At 38.9% G+C, this 18,802-nt stretch overlaps 1 protein-coding gene across 1 annotated transcript in view; it reads right to left on the bottom strand.

Annotated features, from left to right (window-relative positions):
* The window catches only part of LPCAT2 (lysophosphatidylcholine acyltransferase 2), a 24,440-nt gene extending 10,347 nt beyond the window's left edge, over window positions 1-14,093 (bottom strand). The window contains exons 1-9 of the mRNA XM_010024043.1: window positions 13,963-14,093; window positions 12,682-12,899; window positions 11,290-11,402; window positions 8,258-8,318; window positions 7,249-7,307; window positions 5,977-6,011; window positions 3,832-3,886; window positions 609-691; window positions 1-61 (exon numbers count right to left, since the gene is read on the bottom strand). The exon at window positions 1-61 is cut by the window's left edge and continues 83 nt beyond it. Coding sequence (XP_010022345.1) covers window positions 1-61; window positions 609-691; window positions 3,832-3,886; window positions 5,977-6,011; window positions 7,249-7,307; window positions 8,258-8,318; window positions 11,290-11,402; window positions 12,682-12,899; window positions 13,963-14,057 — 780 coding nt within the window. The 5' untranslated portion in view covers window positions 14,058-14,093. The remainder of the gene's footprint in view (window positions 62-608; window positions 692-3,831; window positions 3,887-5,976; window positions 6,012-7,248; window positions 7,308-8,257; window positions 8,319-11,289; window positions 11,403-12,681; window positions 12,900-13,962) is intronic.
* Window positions 14,094-18,802: the final 4,709 nt, after the last annotated feature.

Genomic DNA, 18,802 nt, shown 5'->3' with positions numbered 1-18,802 from the left:
TGCTGAAATCATCAATCGGCAATCTTCAAAAGTGTGATCAGTGACTGGCACATTCAAAGCACTGAAACAGAATTAAAAGGAAAGAAAGATCAATTTCTTATATTAAAATGACCTATAGTTGACTGTTAACCTTCTCTATCTCAATTTGGCTTTAATGCTAATATACAAAACAAATGATAATTCATTCTTGCACTGCTGCAAGTAGGATAAAGGAATATACACTATTACGTGAAACCATACTATGAAAACTACATTATGGCAGCGTCATGATTTACGGTCTTGTAAATGCACCCCATTAACCTTGGAGAACAAATCAGGCACTTACTCTTGACAAACAAATAAGGGAGAAATTTATTCTAGCTTTCCGTGAATTGGACAAGCTATGTTTCAATGTGAGATAATCTTCTTTATGCCCCATGTAAAAACAATCAGTGTTTTAGTATAGGAATTTGACACTTTGCGGAAATCTAGAGCAATTCCCACACATGGTACCTGGGACTTGAATGGATTGTACTTTATGGCTAGGATATATTGCTGGATTTATTGGCTGGAATTGCTGAATATAAAATAAAAGTTTTCAAAGATTTTATTCAGGACTGATTACATACGTTGCCATGGTTTGTCGGACTCTGTTAGCAAAAAGGATGGGATCATTCTTTTCTTCCTCAGTAGGAACATGAACAGGCAGAAACTGAAAGAGATGAGTTATACAATGAATTAAATACTCACCACTTTATTAGCAACATTAATAATTTCTTATTACTCTTTGTAATGGGGGAAAAACAGGAGAAAAAAATTAGCTATGCAATGAAGGCACTGGACACTAGAGGTCTCAACAGCCTTAGAAACCACTCTAGTTCTGCCCATGACACACAAGTGAGATTTAGTCCAAAACTACCTCTTAAAGACTGGTAAAAGCCGCTTTAGTATGAAAAATCAACCCCCCAAAGGAAGGTATAATAAATGCATTCTCAGTTAGAAAATTAAATGCTACACTGGTAAGAATGTGAGACTGAAATACTGCACGCTCCTTTTCAAAGGTCTTTTATAAGTGATGTTATATACTGGAATAGTGCATGTAAGACTTCAAATGTTTTTAAACACACTGCAGTCCCACCTCATACATGTTAATTGTATCTGTAAGCATGTGACTGCTAAGATTCCTGCAAGTTTTTCTTCCATGGTAAAAATGTCTTAGTTCTGACCTTGAAGTAGAGCACTAACTGGATACAACACTAAAGTTTTGGAACTCCAAACAAAGAGTCAAAAACCCTAACAAAACAACCCTCTCTCCTCCCAAACCTAGAAAACACATAGATATCTAAATGGCAACAAGATTACTACTGAAGATTTATTCATTGTTAACATGTAGAAGTTGAAGTAGCATTACACTAAAAATGTACTATAGATGATTATTATCTTCATGGTATAAAGCAGCCTCTGTTTGCAAAGCAGTGTATGTGGAGGAAGTTCTTTCTACTTCAGTCCACAGTGTGTGCTTGCAGCTCTGTTTACCATGCCTTCTCACAGTTATGGTTATCATTCATCTGAACTCTGCTACTCCCCACCCTGCAATCTTGCCTTGAGTACAGCAATTCTAGGATAAGTATAAGGTGTTACTTATGGTTCACTAGAAGACACAGTTGCTCATTATGTATCAATATATTTCTTCGGTTACATTGCAGCTGCTGGTGACACATTAATACAGTGGTATCTGTCCCATGTAAATGCAGTCCATCCTGAACAGCTCTCCAGTAAGTTTATGGAATTGGTTACCTGCCAAATAGCCAATTTCCTGCTTATAGCTAAAATCTGTCCCCCCTGTAAGGACAGCAGGGGTCCAGCTGTTCACATGGAGGTCTGAGATTTCCTTCCTCCTATACGGAGTTGCCAGCTCTGTTCAAGGCTGACATATGTCCCTGCTTATTATGACTCCCCTCAGAAGCCACATAACTCTTAAATTGAGGAAGCATGGGCACACTGTAGAGACACAGAAAACTGCATCATCACTGGGTGAGATGAAGTTGTAACTCTGAGAACTTTATCTATGCAAACATGGGTCATGCTCTCGTAAGTGGTCATTACATCTTGAGGCTGAGGTCTTGCTCAGACAGCAACCTAAACTTCTGGCAGGTTAAACAACATCACTATATCCTTCAAAAAACCACCTACAATTATTCACAAAACCAGTTCCCCAGAAACCACAGGTAGGGATGAAGAATTTGGTTTCTTGGCCTCCTGAGGTAGCATACATGATCCCACACCCCACCAGCTGCTTATCTGGTGAAGTCTAGTAGTATACTTTCCCTGGCAAGATGCAGTTTTGTAAGAAAAGTTCTACATGGCTCTTTCTCAAAATTACTTTTCTGATGACGTTTTGAGCTGGTGTCTCTTCTTACAGAATTTGCCAAAGGCTGTATCTTTTGCAGTCCTAAAACTCACTGATTTAACCACCAGTACCCACAGTTTGCTAGAACATGACTAGACATGCACACTCATGGACTAGAGTACATTGCTGATCATACACTGCAGGTAGAGGCAGTGCAAGACTGATGGGAGTGGAGAGGCTACTTGCTCACAGTATGGGACAGCAACAGAAATGCCCACTCCTAAAAGGAGTAGTTGGGTTCCTTTCTTTCCCAGACAAATCTGTCCCTTCTCTTTTTAGAAATGGAAGAACTTTGCATTGATGCTAAGAAATTAGTTCCACTTTGGGGATGCTGCTGTGAAAGCAGCATATTTTTTATTTTCAGTTTCATCTTTTGGAACATGAAATTTGTTTTCTAACAGGTGAGTTTGCATTCTGTTCTTAAGTATCGGAAAATAAACTTCTACTGGAAGGGCTACTTTAACTTTCTTGCTTCCCATGTACAAAAATTTGACAAATATGTCCTTCTACACAAAACAATTAGGAGAATTAGCTCTTTTGTACACCTGCTAAAAATACATGACTGCTGCATGTACTGCAAAGTAACAAGGTGCTTCCTTAAAATGAATTTAATTGTTTCACAACAAAGACCATATTGCTGTTAATAGTAGCAACACTGCTTGTATTCACAAAGCTTTGAACAACTTCGCTAAATTCTGTTTTGCAAATAAACAGCAGCACCTGCCTGAATTTCTCCCATTCCTTGGGTCCCATAACCAAGTTAGTCCACACTAACAATCCTTTGCGGTCTAGTCAGGAATGTGAAGTACAACACTTAAACAAGCCGTTTGCATCTTGGCTGTCTGGCTCCTCACTACTGTGCTTCAAATGTTGACTTGTTGACAGGGAGCAGTTAGAGTAAACATACTGATATTATGAAGGGTGTACGATGTTTCACTTGTCATTCACCTTTCTCTGTGCTATGCAGCTGATTCTAATAATCAAGGGAACCAGTTCATTATACAACACTCAGAACAAGTACTAGTCCTTAAGCAAGGTGTTAGCTGGGAAACCGTTTAGAATTCAGTCTGGAAAGATGGTGAGGAAGATAAGGACATTTTGAAGGAAGCAGGGAAATGAAATGGTGGGAAAAATAAGTTACCTTTAACAGAACGTATTCTAATTCTTAGTTTTAACATCTGTAAAATGCATGTGGCAATAATTACAAGTGATTTTACAATACCTTAACAATAAAGGCATTTCTGATAGATTTCTTTTAGCAGCTCATCATATTAAGTGATACATAGATATGGACAAGAAATCTAAACATATTACTGTGATTCTGTTCTTGTTTCTGAGATGTTTGTTGTTCACTAACAGGGATTAATAATGTAAATTATGCATTTATATTAAAATAGAAATTTCCTGGTTGATGAATCTTAGCACAAAAACATTTCTCTTACCTCAACTTCTACTTTTGTGAAGAGCTGACACAGCGTCATTACACACAGCTCTTTTCTGCAGGCGAAGAGAAAAAGGAAGAAAAATACATTTTACTTATTTAAAACCAAAGTATTTGAACATCAGTAAATGAAACATTTTAAAGCATAGACAAAATCACAGCCAATATTGGATGCTTTTGAAGTACCCTGCAGTAAAGTTCACTGAAATGTTGCTTTTGACATTTTTCTACAGGGCTTCTGCATATACCTGCTGCTTGCCCATCAGGCAGGCAACTTCTTGTCAGTTCTCATGCAGATTAACAAAACCATACAGTTCTTTGGCCAGCCAAATGAATGTATGTATGTTGCTTTATCTTTAAAAAGATGAATACACAGTGGATTTTATAGCTCTAAGAGCTTTGATTCTGAAGTAGCTTTACTTAATCTTTCATTCTCTCATCTGGAAATGGGATCTCCATGTGCAGCACTGAAGCAAGGATTTGTTAGTATTTGCTAGCCATTTTGCAAGTTCTGGTAGTGTTTACACAGATGTGTTAACCAAGTGTCCGTATGTTCAGGACCTTCAGTGCTTTAGAAGAAGTCACACACTTTAGTATCAAGACGTAGAGAGAGGAAGAAACTGTGAAAGAGGGTAAGTATAACTTCCACTTCTGACTTGTTCTTTTCATTGCGAAAGCAGAAACTGGGGTAGAAGGTTTCTGAGAAGGAGACTGGTGCTGTCCCATCCTGACCACAGTATCCAGGAAGCTTTACAAAGAGTGTGAGTTCTACATTTGTGCTCTGCAGGTTTGTGGGGGGGGTGTTCTTCTCCCAGTTCCTGTTTTTTTTTGTTAAGAATCTCTAGATTCTACCCCATCCACCCCTTTTCTTGCCACAATTTTGTCAAGCTATTCCTTTTGTCTTCTCACAGGTTTTGATTTGAGCCTTCTTCATCCAGCCACCAGGCTTAGAGCATTTCTCAGTTTTTAGTAAATGGGCCACCTCCTACCTTCCACAGGAATACCTCTGATTTAATTTCTTTCTTCATCAACTCTCATAACTCCTTTTCAATCTTCCAGCATAAACCCCTCATAGGGGAAATCTGCAGTATGCTATTTAATTTTCAGTGTTCATTACTAAGTATGTTGATAACCATAACAGCAGTAATAATAATAGCAAAATATCATGGGAAACTGAGGTGGACATTTTCATCTAGGTCAGCTTTCAGAACGCCCATTCTATAACTGTGCAGGTGCTAGGAGTAACTAGTGATAGCTTAAAAGGTGCTTATGATTTACTCCACTACCTCAGACATGTTTTAATACTAGTTGCCTTAAAAATTTTAGTCACTTAGCGAATCAATCATGTAGTAAATAAATTCCATATTTCACATGAAAATGTGGCAAATGGATTCTGCGAATGCACCTTTTAATGAATGTTTTTAAGGTGAAAAGTATTTTCCAGACATATTTTCAGTGCAGCTGTAAAGGTTTTTTAATGCTTTAATAAAATATTTTAGCATAGTAGAAAGCCACCTGTGTTGAGAAATAAACACAGATCCATTGCCTAACTGGTTTATGGAAATATTTTTCATTATTTCATTGTCAGATACTATATATATAGCCTTTTCACTGGGATCTCAAAACAACTGCTTTATTGAGTCAGGCAAAAATAAAAATCTAAAGAAGAATCCTAGATGGGGAAAGTAGGGAAAATGAACACTGTTTTGCCTACCTTCTTCATTTACTCTCATATGACTTCAAATAAGATGGAGGAATGAATAAACAGAGGGGATAAAATAACATTACTATTTCTTATTGTATATCACATAGGAAACTGTAAAAATTTTAATGATTATGATTGTTTCCCCCCCAAAAAAAACCAATTTGAATCTTTCTTTTGCTCTAGTGTAACATGCAAAACATAGAAGAAAATTAAACTAAATGGTAGCATAGCTGGAAATAGTGCTTCCACATTTGCAAACCCTTTTTCTAGCCATTCAGATATGAAATCTACTGCATGATAGCATTATCCCCAAGTATTTAGCCCTCATAAAAACAGATCTATAAGAACACGTGTCTTGGCTTAGCTGAATCTGTTTGGCAGACTGTTCAGCAATGGGGGGAAAATTCTATATGTAATTTTCAGTAGGATTAAGAAACTTACAGTGAATAGCCCTGCCATGTCCAGGTCACAGTATCCTAGGGAAAAAATAAAACACATAAACGAATGACATAACCAGATGAAAGCTAGAGAGCTAAGGTTGCAATATAAAACAGGCACAAGTTTAATAAAAACAGTTTTACAGTTTTAACAGTCCCTGCAATGGTAATAAAGAAATGTGTAAAGGCACCTAGAATTCCTTGACTTAAAAATTTGGAAATAAGCATGGCAGAATTTTGATAATACCAACAACTGGCAATAAAAGATATTTTAAATAATTCATTCTGACCCAAACAACAGAAGTAGGCTAGTTAAGACTTTTTCAGAGGACTTCACAGGTCCTTTTAGAAAGGCACCTTCATAAGCATGTTTAATTTAGTTTTTAATGATATTTCTGTGTAGGTAATCATCATGTTTTTTCTTTGATTTTTTTTTTGTTATTCTCTGTTTATTACTAATGATATATAATTTTTACAATGTATATGGCAGGTCCTTAAATCTATCAGTGAAATGCAGTACCAATTCCCTTTAGTGGTTCACTTCAGTTTTGAAATTGCTCTGTAGAAGGATTCTACAAAGGAATCTTTGTAAATAACAACAACAATAGCAATCACTTGTTTTTCATCTTAAAAAACATTAGGAATGAAAAGTTTGGTCTTTGCTGGATTTGCTGGATGACCAGATAATTTAAAAAAAGTTAACAAGTTGCTAGCCTCCTGTGACAGCATTACACCTGCCAGGGAAGAAGAGCTGTACCTCTGTAGCCCTCATGCTTGGCAGAAGGGGTAAACATTTACTCCCAAAACAATGGAAAATTGCATGAAAAGAACCATTCTCAAAGCTGCCCTCCTGAGGGGCATGCAGGAGGGGTGTTCTGCATAGCTCCGCTTCACTTTGGTACAGAAATTCTGCAAGCCCCTTTGCAGTAAGAATATTCTGAGCTTAAAAAGATGACTAGTAGGGAAGTTGTGTGCATTTTAGACTTTAAAGTACAGACTCTGTGGCTTTGCAGGAAGCTTCTAACTTCCGCTGCAATACTTTCCCATGCTCCCTCTAACTCTAGCGAAGAAGCCCAGCAGTAATTTTTCCACAATCAGAATAGCAGCTACACCATGGTGTCACTTGGTGAAGAGCTGCTTCCAGGAGCTCTCCAATGCTAAAGCTCAGGACAACAGATTGTTCAGTGACAATGCAAAATATTTGTCATAGGTACTGTTTAAGTCAGGATTTTGACTTCTGTATTATTAGTTAGTGACAGAAGAATGTTCTGCTTACCAGCCTGTTGGGGTATCGGAGCAACACAGGTTGCACAGGGACTCCTGGAACAAAGGCACCTGCAACCACAGATTAGAACTTATTGTTAAGACTAAGCTTAATAGAGCAGTTGGGAGCTCTAAGAGATTCATGTAAGACATGGTATCTGGAAGGAGAAATTTTTAGAAAGGCAAGAAGAATGGGAAATGTTCTTTTGGTTGTAAGGTTTTGTTATTTTTGATCAGGAGTGTAGCTAGCAAAATGTCAGGACGGAAAAGGGTTAGTCTCCATTTCAAGGAGAAAGCTGCCTGTTCAAACGCATGTTCTGTGTACTATCTCCCAGTTCACTGGCATTCATTTCAAAGGATTAGGTGCTCGCAGGGCTGTTGAGCATTTCCTAAACCCTTCTCTGTTCCAGTTATCTTCCTAAGTGATACAGATCTGAGCACGTAGTACCAGTTTTGTAACTTCGCTACCCAAGACACTATACAGCAGTAAGAAAGGAGAATAACATGGCTTTACCTGAAGAGCAGCACAACAGTCTAATGATCAGTGATACCATCAACTACCTTTCTGTGTTAAAAACAATCTATTGGCCTTCCTTGCTAGGCACTACACAAACAGATTTTGTAACTTGCTTGCTAAATCTTGCATGGCAAAATTTACAGGAATCTAAGACGGCATGACTGTAAGTTGAACTAAAAGAATATCATAAGTAGCATGCGTTTTGGTAATAATTTCATATTAATCACAGCCAAGTTTCCAGGTAAATAAATCAGATGAAAACTGTACCCAGAAAAAACCCCAACCAACTAACCACATATGTGATAGGAATTTTGCATCCTACAAAATACCAAAAATAAGCTGAATAGGATGCAACAGTGGGATTAGTGCCACTGAAACTTTAATAATGCAGGATATTATTACAGTGCTGTTGTGGATGATACACCTGCAGGAGTATAGGCCTTACTAGAACTACCAAATTAATATTTTACACTATTTTCAACAATGACGCAACAAAATCTCTCACCTTGTTTAAATGTGATCAGGCAAGATCGGTTTGTGCAGGTGCCTTCTGGGAAAATCAGTATCTTAGATTTAAAGAGAAAGAAATACATATATACACATACATTTTATAAAAGATTATACTTCAGCATCAGTTACATAAAGGCTGACTTTTTATGCAACCTCTCTGACACCACATCTTGCATCACAAGAATATCATTACTGTTTCAGAAAGGAAATGAACAAGTAAGTAAAGGATGCTCACAGTAATATTAACCTGATCCATCTTGATTTGGAAAAAATTGCTTTGTGAGAGGATTTCTACAGAAAGGCCTTTATCAGCTCAGAAATATGGTACAAAAGACTAAGTGTTTCACTTGAAATGTTTAGCATTGGTAAAGATATGAGAATCTCTGCTGATAGCTTCTTATTGAACTGCTGGTGTATGAACACCAAGAGTTTGGGCTGACATGAGTGTTTGCAGGCACAGATGCTATCAACATGAGTGAGATGCTAGCTGTGATGAGAAGATCACAGCTTGAGGCGTAGCAGCAGAAGGCAGGGATCATGTGCATCTGTGATGCAGTGCTCTGACATACCACAAAATCACCTCTGAATGACTCAGAGATACCAAACACCCAGAAGGTTTCTGAATTAGTGCCTGAAAGATAACTACGTTAGATGCACACTGAGCTGCAATGTGACACACTGAATCCCAGCCCCCTAAGGAATGCGGGGAAGCTTTGTGTTTCTCATATCAATATAGGATCATAAGCAGCACTCCAGAAAAAATTCAGCACAAGAACTCATCTGGATGAGTGTTCAAGGTGTGCTCCTACTTCAGTCCAAATGAACAGGTAAAGGGTAGATGACAGAGGGCATCATTAGGTTGCACTCAAGAGACACAGGGTGTTCTGAAGTACTATGTTGACAGCTACACATACCCATCTACAGTTAGTCCTCAGCTACAGACTCTGTAATCAGAAACTGTTTGCTGGAGCTATGGACACAAAAATGGGTATATGTCATAAGCCCCATCAAACATATTAGTGTCTGACCGAAGAGTTAGTAATCATTCCCTCCTTCCCCTTTGATTGGAAGGGTTGGGAGAAGCACTAATCAGAACCTCATGTTATTAATCAGCACAGGTTCTACCCAGCCTGTTGCATTTTGGTTTTAGAAGGAGGGAACAAGGAATCCAGCTACTCTTCTTTTTCTGTTGTGCTAAGAGGATGTAGCCCAGGCATCCTGAAGAGGTTACGACAGATAGCTTCTTGTGGCCAAGTTTTTCAATTAAAAAAACAGAGTAGGAGGAAGGTGTGGCCAGGGCACAGGAACAGGAATCACCCAGTGACATCCCCAGCTGCACTGCTGGTTCAGTCCTGGAGATTCCCAGATTACTTGACTCATAGACTATTTATGCCATAATACATATCTAGTTTTTATCCCAAGTGCAGTATTGGTGTACAGCCAATTCCCCTTTCCTCCCCATGCTGTTTTCAGCAGAGATTATGTCTACCAGGGTTTTGCTGGAATCACTTCATCCATAACAGCCTAGCAAATCATAAGCGTCAGTGTAGTTTGTAAGCACAGTATCAAGAAACCCAAACCACAAGCCTTCCTAGTTTTGTCATGTGCATATGGAAAAAAAAAAAAGGAGGCTCTAAAAATATTTACAGCATCTTACAAAAATGCATTTATGAGTCAAATTAAAGGAGCCTAAACACAAACTAAAAAGTTTTTATAAGGTGCTTACTAAGTAAAAATGATGCAGTAAATACCTAAAAAATGTCATTTAAAAAAAAAAAAAAAAGTGGCAAGTGTTTGTCTTTCCTACTTGAATGTTCTCTGTTGCTAGAGACTATTCAAAAAGTAGAGCAGTGCATTTAGGTCTAGCTGCCATAGAGATACCTACTACTGAAGTCTATATTTTCACTTGCTGCTTTTAATTTTCCTCAAGAGCCATTCAGTGGAACAAAAGTGAAGGAAAAATTAACTTTTTTGAGTCATTTAGGAGGCATCCAACTACGACTAAAGAGTTCTGGTGACTTTAGCTGCCGAACCAGTACTTTGAGTTTTTATTTTAAGTAAATTAACCGCTGAGGAAACAAGTCAAGAACTAATTCAAAACACAAAGCACAAGTTTATATACAAATCTGCATAGGGTAACTTTGGAGAAAGGTATTTTATCACTGACTTTATTTGTCCAGCAGTGTGGCAATGGTGTGCTGTATTTGTAATATCTGAAGGCATCCTGAGACCAGAGTGAATGCAACAGAAGAAAGCAAACAGGCACTGCCAAATGAGATAGCAGTAGGTTCACAACTGCTCCAGGTCTCTCTTCTTGCAAAGGATGCAGATATCCATCCCAGCCCCCTGCCTACCGTAAAATCAGCAGAGATGCTGCCTCAACACTTTTCTACTTCCTGAGCTAATCCCAGCTCCATTAGCTCTTTGGGATGGAAGGCTGTCCAAAGCCTAGAAGCACAACAGCAGGTTGCTGCTGAGGAATGACCATGGGAAACACTGCAGAATCAGTAACTGCTGCATTATTAACTTAAAGAGCAAACTGAGCTTCACCTCACCTATTCTCCATAAGAGAAATTGATGGTTTAAGCCTAAGTACTGTTCATGCTGGACCCTGGGCAGCCTGGGTTACCCATCTCAGCAGCTACTCATCTCCCAACTGTTGTAAGCACAGCTTTGCAAAATAGCTTCTCATGCATGAGCTAGCTTAAGCATACTTATTCACATGTACCAGTGCAAGTCATCTGCTACATTAAAGACAGAATGTTAAGACCTGAATAGGGAAAATAGAAAGTCAAGAGCATCTAAATTTGGAACAGCAATTGGTTGGATTTTAACTGACCCATTTGACACAACAAAACTTTTTCTGGGCACCACCCTCTTGTCCTCCTTTCGTAAACCTGTCATATATGTGAGACCTGACTTCATCCTCGTACATCAAACAGAATCGTATTCAGCTGGACACTCATGATGTCACAATGCACAGTGAATATGCAATATGAATACATGACAAAAGAGGTATATTTCTACCTGTGGCCACTGGCCTTCTGATAATGCCCGCTTGGTGATCTCCGTGACTGTATTCTTCCGTGAATCAGGGTCTTGACGAGAAACTGATACAGGCTGAAGGGAACTTAAAATTGCTGTGAAAGAGAGAAAAAAATTTATTTATCTTATACTAGTGCTTAGAAAACACACAGGCTCAAGGCTCCTTTGTACCAAAAACTTGTTATTCTCATACGAGGAGACAAACTCTGCACAAACAGCTTTCAGACTAAATAGATAAGAAGAATGTTATTATTGTCCTCATTCTGCAAAACAGGAAGGAAGACACAGAAGAGAAGACATACCTATACTGTCAGCTGAGGAGCTGTACAGTAGGTATAAACCTGCCAAATTCACCCGAACATATTCTACTAGTATTGCTGTTATTTTTCACTGAGCATTTTCACATAATTCTAAGAAAGGGACCTGATCTCCTCATGGGCCGCACTCAGACCTAACTCATTCAGACTGCAACCAACAAGTAGTTGGAGCCTATGCTGAAAAAGTAAGATGCCCCTTTTCGGTTACAAAGCATGCGCTGGTTATGCATAAATTACAGAAAAAAACACCCTCGTTTATACAGAAGCCTACATCAGAATGTGTGGACTGATTAAAATGTGATGAGATGCTTGGGGAAGGATTGGCTTTTACATCCCAGTCCTGTGCTTTTAACAGAAGGTATGCTATCAGTTAGTTTATTTCCTACAAAGACACTTCTCTAAGCTGCCCACTGAGTTTAGTTTTGGTTTACTGTACAGCCAGCAGAAAGTCTACAGCTGATTCTAGTAATAAAGCAAATGGATTCTTTTGTTGTGCCAAAAGGAGGAGAAAATGTTAGAAGCATGAGTCATCTGATCTTTTCCATTCTCTGCATTTCCTTTTTGAGTAACTTCTCTTTCATTCTTTCCAGGTTTGACTCACATCAAAAAAAAAATCTGTAACAGTGCCTGCAGGTTTCAACTTACAGATATGGTATTTTCGAGACTGCTGTAGTTTGGAATAACCTTCACTAATCCATGTTTTACATTTGTGGGCCACACTGTTAAACAACAGCAGTCAAACAGATTTCTCAAGCTACCAACTGGGAGAATTTTAAGAGAAGGCTTCTAGCCTGAGCAGATATGAAACATGCTTTCAGAATAAAGCAAACTTGAAGTGACATTATAGTTCATATCTCAAAGAAGTAGCATACTTCTAGACATTGTGAACAATTTAGAAGGATAGCTTGTCACAGCAATTTCACTGGAAATAATCTATCAGTATCTTTGGAACTTAAGGATTTAAAAAGTCTGCCTCTAAATCACTTTCAGAGAGAAGATTTTTGGCCTCATGTCAAATTGCTGACTTCTAATATTTTATTTTTTCATAAATACTTACTGCCAAATACTGGAGCAGACAGGTTCTCTGTTCTAGACACAACTGACGGCATTCCAGTTAGGGCAGAAATAATGGCATCAAAAAAGCTTGAATGAGGAGCTGCAACAAAGATTGGGGCTTCCTGTGGAGTTGCTATTTTCCCTTTTACTTTAACTTGGAAACCCATCACGAAGAACAAGGTACGAGTTAGGCATGAGAGGGTTGTCTGGATCATCTTCCTTGGAAACAGAAACACAAAAACATCATCCATCTTACAATTAGTGTTTCTTTTTTACTTTAAAAGAAAAGCCCATAAGAGATTTCCTAGTTCTCACCACTGGCGCTGGGGCCAGGCACAGGGTACCAATACTGGAGCCTGGAATAATGTAGGGCTGATGGGGAAGAAGTAGAAATAGGGGAGGAAACATAATCTTTTCATGTTGAAACCAGGGTATAATTTTAAAGCTAAGGCAATATACAGTACTTTGCTAAACCCTCCTCCCAGGTATGTTATTTCCTTTCCCATATTTTATAGCATTGTAGCATAACACTGTTGTGAGGGCAGTAATTAGCAGATCCAGTATCTTTTTGGTAAAGAACTTAGGTATCTCTGACATTGTTCTTTACTATCAGTTTTAAACAAGTAAGATTAAATGAGAGTGTTCCCTTACTGGAACAAGCTCCCTCTGCACAGGGTATGTACCCTTCATGGGACTCCATAACCTCTCGGCCTGTTAAAATTCAGTTCCTGTGTCTCCTCCTCCTGCACAGTGGCTATGAATAGCAGCTAGAAGGGAACTTCATTACTCTGAGGTCAGAAGCTGAGCCCAGAACCCACAAAGGCAGCTACAGAATACTCCTTGAAGGGCAACATAGCTGAGAGAGGAGTTGTCAAAGCTAATTTTGTAATAAATTATAGTATAGATGACAAAGGCTACACAGAAACTCAGCCCATGTAACATTACCAAGTACTTTTATTAATGAATTTCTTTTGTCAAATATTCCTATCAGTATTATTACTAAAATAAATACTGGCTTACAAACAGCCTATAAAGATTTTTATACAGATATTTTTTGGTCTCAATACAACTGAAAATCTACCTATTAAAGAAGCTCTGCTCTCACTGTAAAATACACTCATCAAAAAGTTGCTTCACCTAAATGGGTAAAACTAGGATTTGACTGAAGAAAGAAGGAAAGGAGTGAGGGAGGTGGCAGGGGAGGAAAGATTTAGACCCTTGCTTTGTGCTATTAAGTAAAAAAAACCCACTAGTTTTCATAAACATATAGGTCACTTTTTACCTTCTCCATCCTTTCAGCGGCACAGATCCTTCTCTAGGGTGCTGGAAAGTTGCAATTGATGCAAACAGCCATGCTAGCAGTACAATGAATGTCATGCATGTGGCACGGAGGGGCAGCAAAACAGTCCCCTGAAGAAGAGTCTGGGAAAAAAAGAGGGCAAAAATCTTAAGAAATGACACTGGTATCTGTGTAATTACATTATATGTACTTGAAAATACTACTTTTACTGCTACGTGATGTAGTAAGGAAAACATTAATGATGCCAGTGTTCATATGGGAAGTCAGTCATTCACAGCACTTAATTTTCACTTTTGGGTTCCCATTTCTAGTAAAAATGAAACATCTGAGTATTTAAGTTTTTGGCCTGGATGTTGTTAGACAGAGCAGGCAAAGGGAGTTTACTGGCTTTCATTTATAGTTGGACTTGGTCTGCAACATACAGCATACAGACTCAGATGAGTCTGCCCAGATGATATTTATCTCCACTACCAAGCCTTCTGTCATTAGCTGCCTGCCTAGAAGCCAAGTGGGATTGTTAGAATGACTAAAATGTACTCGTCTTTTCAAAATGACAAATCTTGTGCTGAGTCACAGTATTGCTCCAAGTGATCCTCACTGCTACTCCTTGGGATAGTGCACATGCAACACAACAGCATTTTCCTAGTTGGGACTTAAGCAAAATGGAGTTTTCAGTAAAACTGAACCTGTGGTTTAAGGCAAAGGTTCAGACCTTATGGTGCTGTTGAAGCCGCTGTAGCAGCTCTTGGGTCATTGCCTTTAGAAGTAATTTGCTCACTACCGACTGTAATATACAGCTGAACCCTTCTGATTATGAAGATTAACTTGTTGCCTCCTATTTGAAGCATCTTGGATATTAACCTTCTTGAATATTTCAGAATAAATTGAGAAAGCTTAGTTCCGTTTCCTCCCTGCAATCAGGAAACTTATTAGATAGCGTTAACTTGAAGCAAAGGAAATACTGAGAGTTGTGCTATGGTCACAGACAGCCAAAGTAGGTAGCAAATCCAGCATAAAACAGATTCAAGCCTGTTCACTGCTTTTTCAGTTCTTCACACGTTTGTAAGGGGAGTAAAGGAAAAGGGAAACACTAACATGCCCTGGTTGCAAATAATACTCAAATATCATCCCCAGCCTCCCATAAGGAATTTTTAGCTTGCATTTTTTCCTGCAAACTCCAGGAAGTGGGTGTATTGGCACAAGGCTGTTAACAGGCAGCTGTGGGGCAGGGCAGGAAGAAACTCTTAATTGTTTCACTCCAGTAGAGTAAACTAGAAACTATATCCTGAAGGTTGGCCTGTATGGTGCAACACAGAGCTATGCAGATTGAGCAAGCCTGGGTCTGGGAGGCAGGGAAGCGGTGTTACCATGTAGAAGTCACAGCCTAGCATTCCTAGTAAGCTAGGAAATGGTTCAACTCCTTTTGGCACTTCATCCAGCTCAGCTACCACTCACTGATAAGTATCAGTTCTGTGTGGTTTTTAAATTGTATTTGGGCTATCTTTTAGTCAAAAGTCCCTCAAAAACTTAAAGGAGAGTGCATCATTGGTCACAGACTGACAGCTCCACCGTTCAGAAGCATGGGAGGAGTTTTTGAAGACATTTAACTTACACTTGTGAGCCTTCTGTTTTTTCTGCTTTATCATTTTTAAAGAAAATTTACAACTGAACAACAGAGTTCCTTTCTCCAAATCAGCCTTTCTAGTCAGCTCTTTAGCAATGGCTACTTGCTGTACAGGAAAAGCAAGGCTATTACAAGTAAGTTTTACAAAATAGTTTGCACCTTACATACTTGAGCTATGATACTGATAAGGATTAACAGGAATTTTGGGCCTTCAGGACTGTGTTCTATATTAGAAAAGGCATAGACCAAACATGATAGTGGATACACAGTGTACATGAGGATAAGCAGGAGAAGCAAAGCCACAGTGTTGATGCTCATGTTCTGTAAGCACTGACATACATATTTCCAGGAGAGAACTGAAAATTTAGATATTATTATTTCTTCCTTCTCTATAACAATAGTATATAACTAGCTATGTAATTTTAACCATAACTTCATGGACAACAGAAGAAGGACTGCTCTGGATCAAAGAAATGGGTTCAGTAGCTGGGTATGACAGATTTGGCCCTGGAGATCTACTGCTCCCACTCTCTTTGGTGTCAGTTATTGTGAATCTGAAAAACTCAGGAAGCAAGTCAAGCCAACCAAAACTCCCTGTTTGTCTCCCAAAATCAGATGTGTCTTTTTTTCCCCATATGCATCCTCTTGTACTATGATCTATAGACCCAGTTCAACTGCACTCGGTTATCCATAATGGGCAGCATAAACACAAATCAGTGTTTTGACTTAAAATAGCATTTTTCTTTATAAGAAAATAATCTATATGAACTGACCTACAATGAAAAATAAAGGATGCAACAGAAAAAGCAAAACAACCCCTTCTTCAAAACTTTAATAAATTCATTAATCTATTTTAGGCAGATGTGCAGGTGGTACTGATTTGCTGATGCAACCTATTGGCTTTCTAGGTCACTGTGTAATGAGGCAGAGTTGATTTCTGCCCCATCAGCTGAAGAGTAGGGTAAGAAAAGGACAGAAAAGAAAAAGGTAAAGGTAGGCTAGAAAACTATAGAAGAAAAACATACAGAAAAATCTACAGGTTCAAAGTTTAGTAACTATTAAGTATGATCAGAGCTGCTCCAACTTCTGTATACAGTAATCATGAAGATAGAATTATTACCCTGAGAACCTTCTGCCCCATTTGGAATCACTAAAAATCATTTTGGCTGGTAAACTATTAGCAATACAAGCTATTAGTGACACAAGGACCGGCAAAAAATAAAATCTTCTCACTCCGCTTTTCATTCTGGCTACAGCCTACTTTTATATTTGAAGCTGCATGACATGCAAACAGGAAGCCTGTCTCACTTTCAAGCTCCGTTCATCAGGGGGCAGCAGCTTTTACATTCAAGGAACTCACCAAACGGCTTTGGGCTCCCAAAGGGTTTTGAAACTGTGTCTGTTTTTATCAGTGTACGTTAAAGGAACAGTATAGAATAGGGGGAAGGTAACAATCCTTTAACGTGCAAGAAGGGACAAATGCTACACTTGATTTAAATGTTAAGAAAAAAGACACTTCTTTTTTTGAAGTTTATAGTAACACTCCCTGGTAAGGCTCTTGGTTCCCAGATGATCCAGTATGCAGTGCTGGGCAAGAGAAGAACAGATACTTGCAGGGTAAAGCAGAGAGTAAGAAGTATCCTAGTCTCTATGACTACAGTGGGAAAAGAAAAGAAGGGAGCAACACACAATACAAAAGAAGTTGTCTCTCTTGTGCCTTCTACTGCAATTTTGCTTCGAAGCTCACTAGCACTGGGCCTGGGCCCAGCCGGGTGCTTTTGCTTCCACATGTATTGCTGAGTTATGTATGGCATGTATCTTGCTTTAAGACATATCATGGTTTTCATTCCTTCCTCCTGAAGGAAAAAAAGTAGGATGTATTTATTATAGCTAAAATGATAATTGTAGTTTAAAACTGCAAGCTTTTTGAAAGTACTCTGTGCATCCTCTAGGAAAAACAGCCAGCACAGGAAGCTGTCCACTTCTGGAACCTCATTAAGAGACTGTTTTTGTTACCTCAGGGTTCATGCCTACAGCTAATGATTCAAAGGCACTTGAAATGCGTTTGAGGCTGCTAGTAAAACATAGAGGATAAAAGGATTTGAAATTGTTTCCCAGGTTTCTCACATTTCCTCCAGTCAGCTACCTTCAGGCAAGCGTTTTTTATAACTTGAGGAAGAGCTACCTGAAACATAAAATATTTAGTTGCACATCAGTCTCTGATATTTATAACGATCAGAAGAAAACGCTGTAAGTTCACCTGCACACTGACATCCTCATTCTCCTCACTGAGACGTCAGTTCACATTTGGTTCATCAGCTCAGATTTTAAAGAGAATGTTTTTAAAAATCAAAGCCCAGAAATAATGTTTGCTTCCTTAATTTTACAAGTACCCTGCAAGTCTTGTGTGTACTTGCACACAAGCTATACTGAGACAGTATCCAGCTCAGAAGCCTAATTCAGTTCACCCAGTGACACCAGTCAGTGCAGTGAAATTGGGAATACCTTTTTTGCTGTCCACACTGTAATACGGAATGAAGGGATTAACTCTTACCCTCTCCCCCAACCCAGGCTTCAAATCAGCGTAAAGTGAGTTAAGCATCTGAAATGGGATTACTGCAAGAAGTTATTTTCCATTTAGCTTATCATATCATATCAAAGTTATCATCATTGTCACTGTGAAGCCAAGTCATCTGACACAACGCATAGATGGATAGTATTTCATTCTTGAGGTTTAAAGATTAAAGAGTTAGCAAACTGGAGTCACGCAGGACTCCCGTTTTCTCTAGCAGTAACATGTTATCCGTAATGATTGCACCAATCTTTCTAAAAGCCTGTTGCAAATCTTGCGTTAGAGGTTTAAGTTTGAAATTGATGAATTGTGTGTGTAACAAACAAGTGGTCTATGGACTCTAAGGGGTGATGGCTTGAAGAACTGATTTCAAAAAGCAGTGACTTTTTTAGGCTGAACACCTTTGGCATGTTTGCTTTGACCATTTACATACGAATTCATTTTCTGCTGTTACTATACTAGATCGAGAAGCAAACTATGCTTCCTGTATACTTCCTAGGAAGTATTTTTCCTAGATGCCTTTTCCTGGAAAAGCCAAGGGCTGCAATGTTCGACGGAGCGTCAGTCACGACGGGCTCGCCGCTGTACCCCCGCCGCCCGGCCCGGGGCTGTCACCGCTGCAGGGC

Source organism: Nestor notabilis, unplaced genomic scaffold (genome assembly GCF_000696875.1).
Source record: "Nestor notabilis isolate BGI_N333 unplaced genomic scaffold, ASM69687v1 scaffold13931, whole genome shotgun sequence".
NCBI lineage: Eukaryota > Metazoa > Chordata > Aves > Psittaciformes > Psittacidae > Nestor > Nestor notabilis.
The sequence above is the reverse complement of the archived record's forward strand: the minus strand, read 5'-3'. Positions and strand labels throughout refer to the sequence as shown.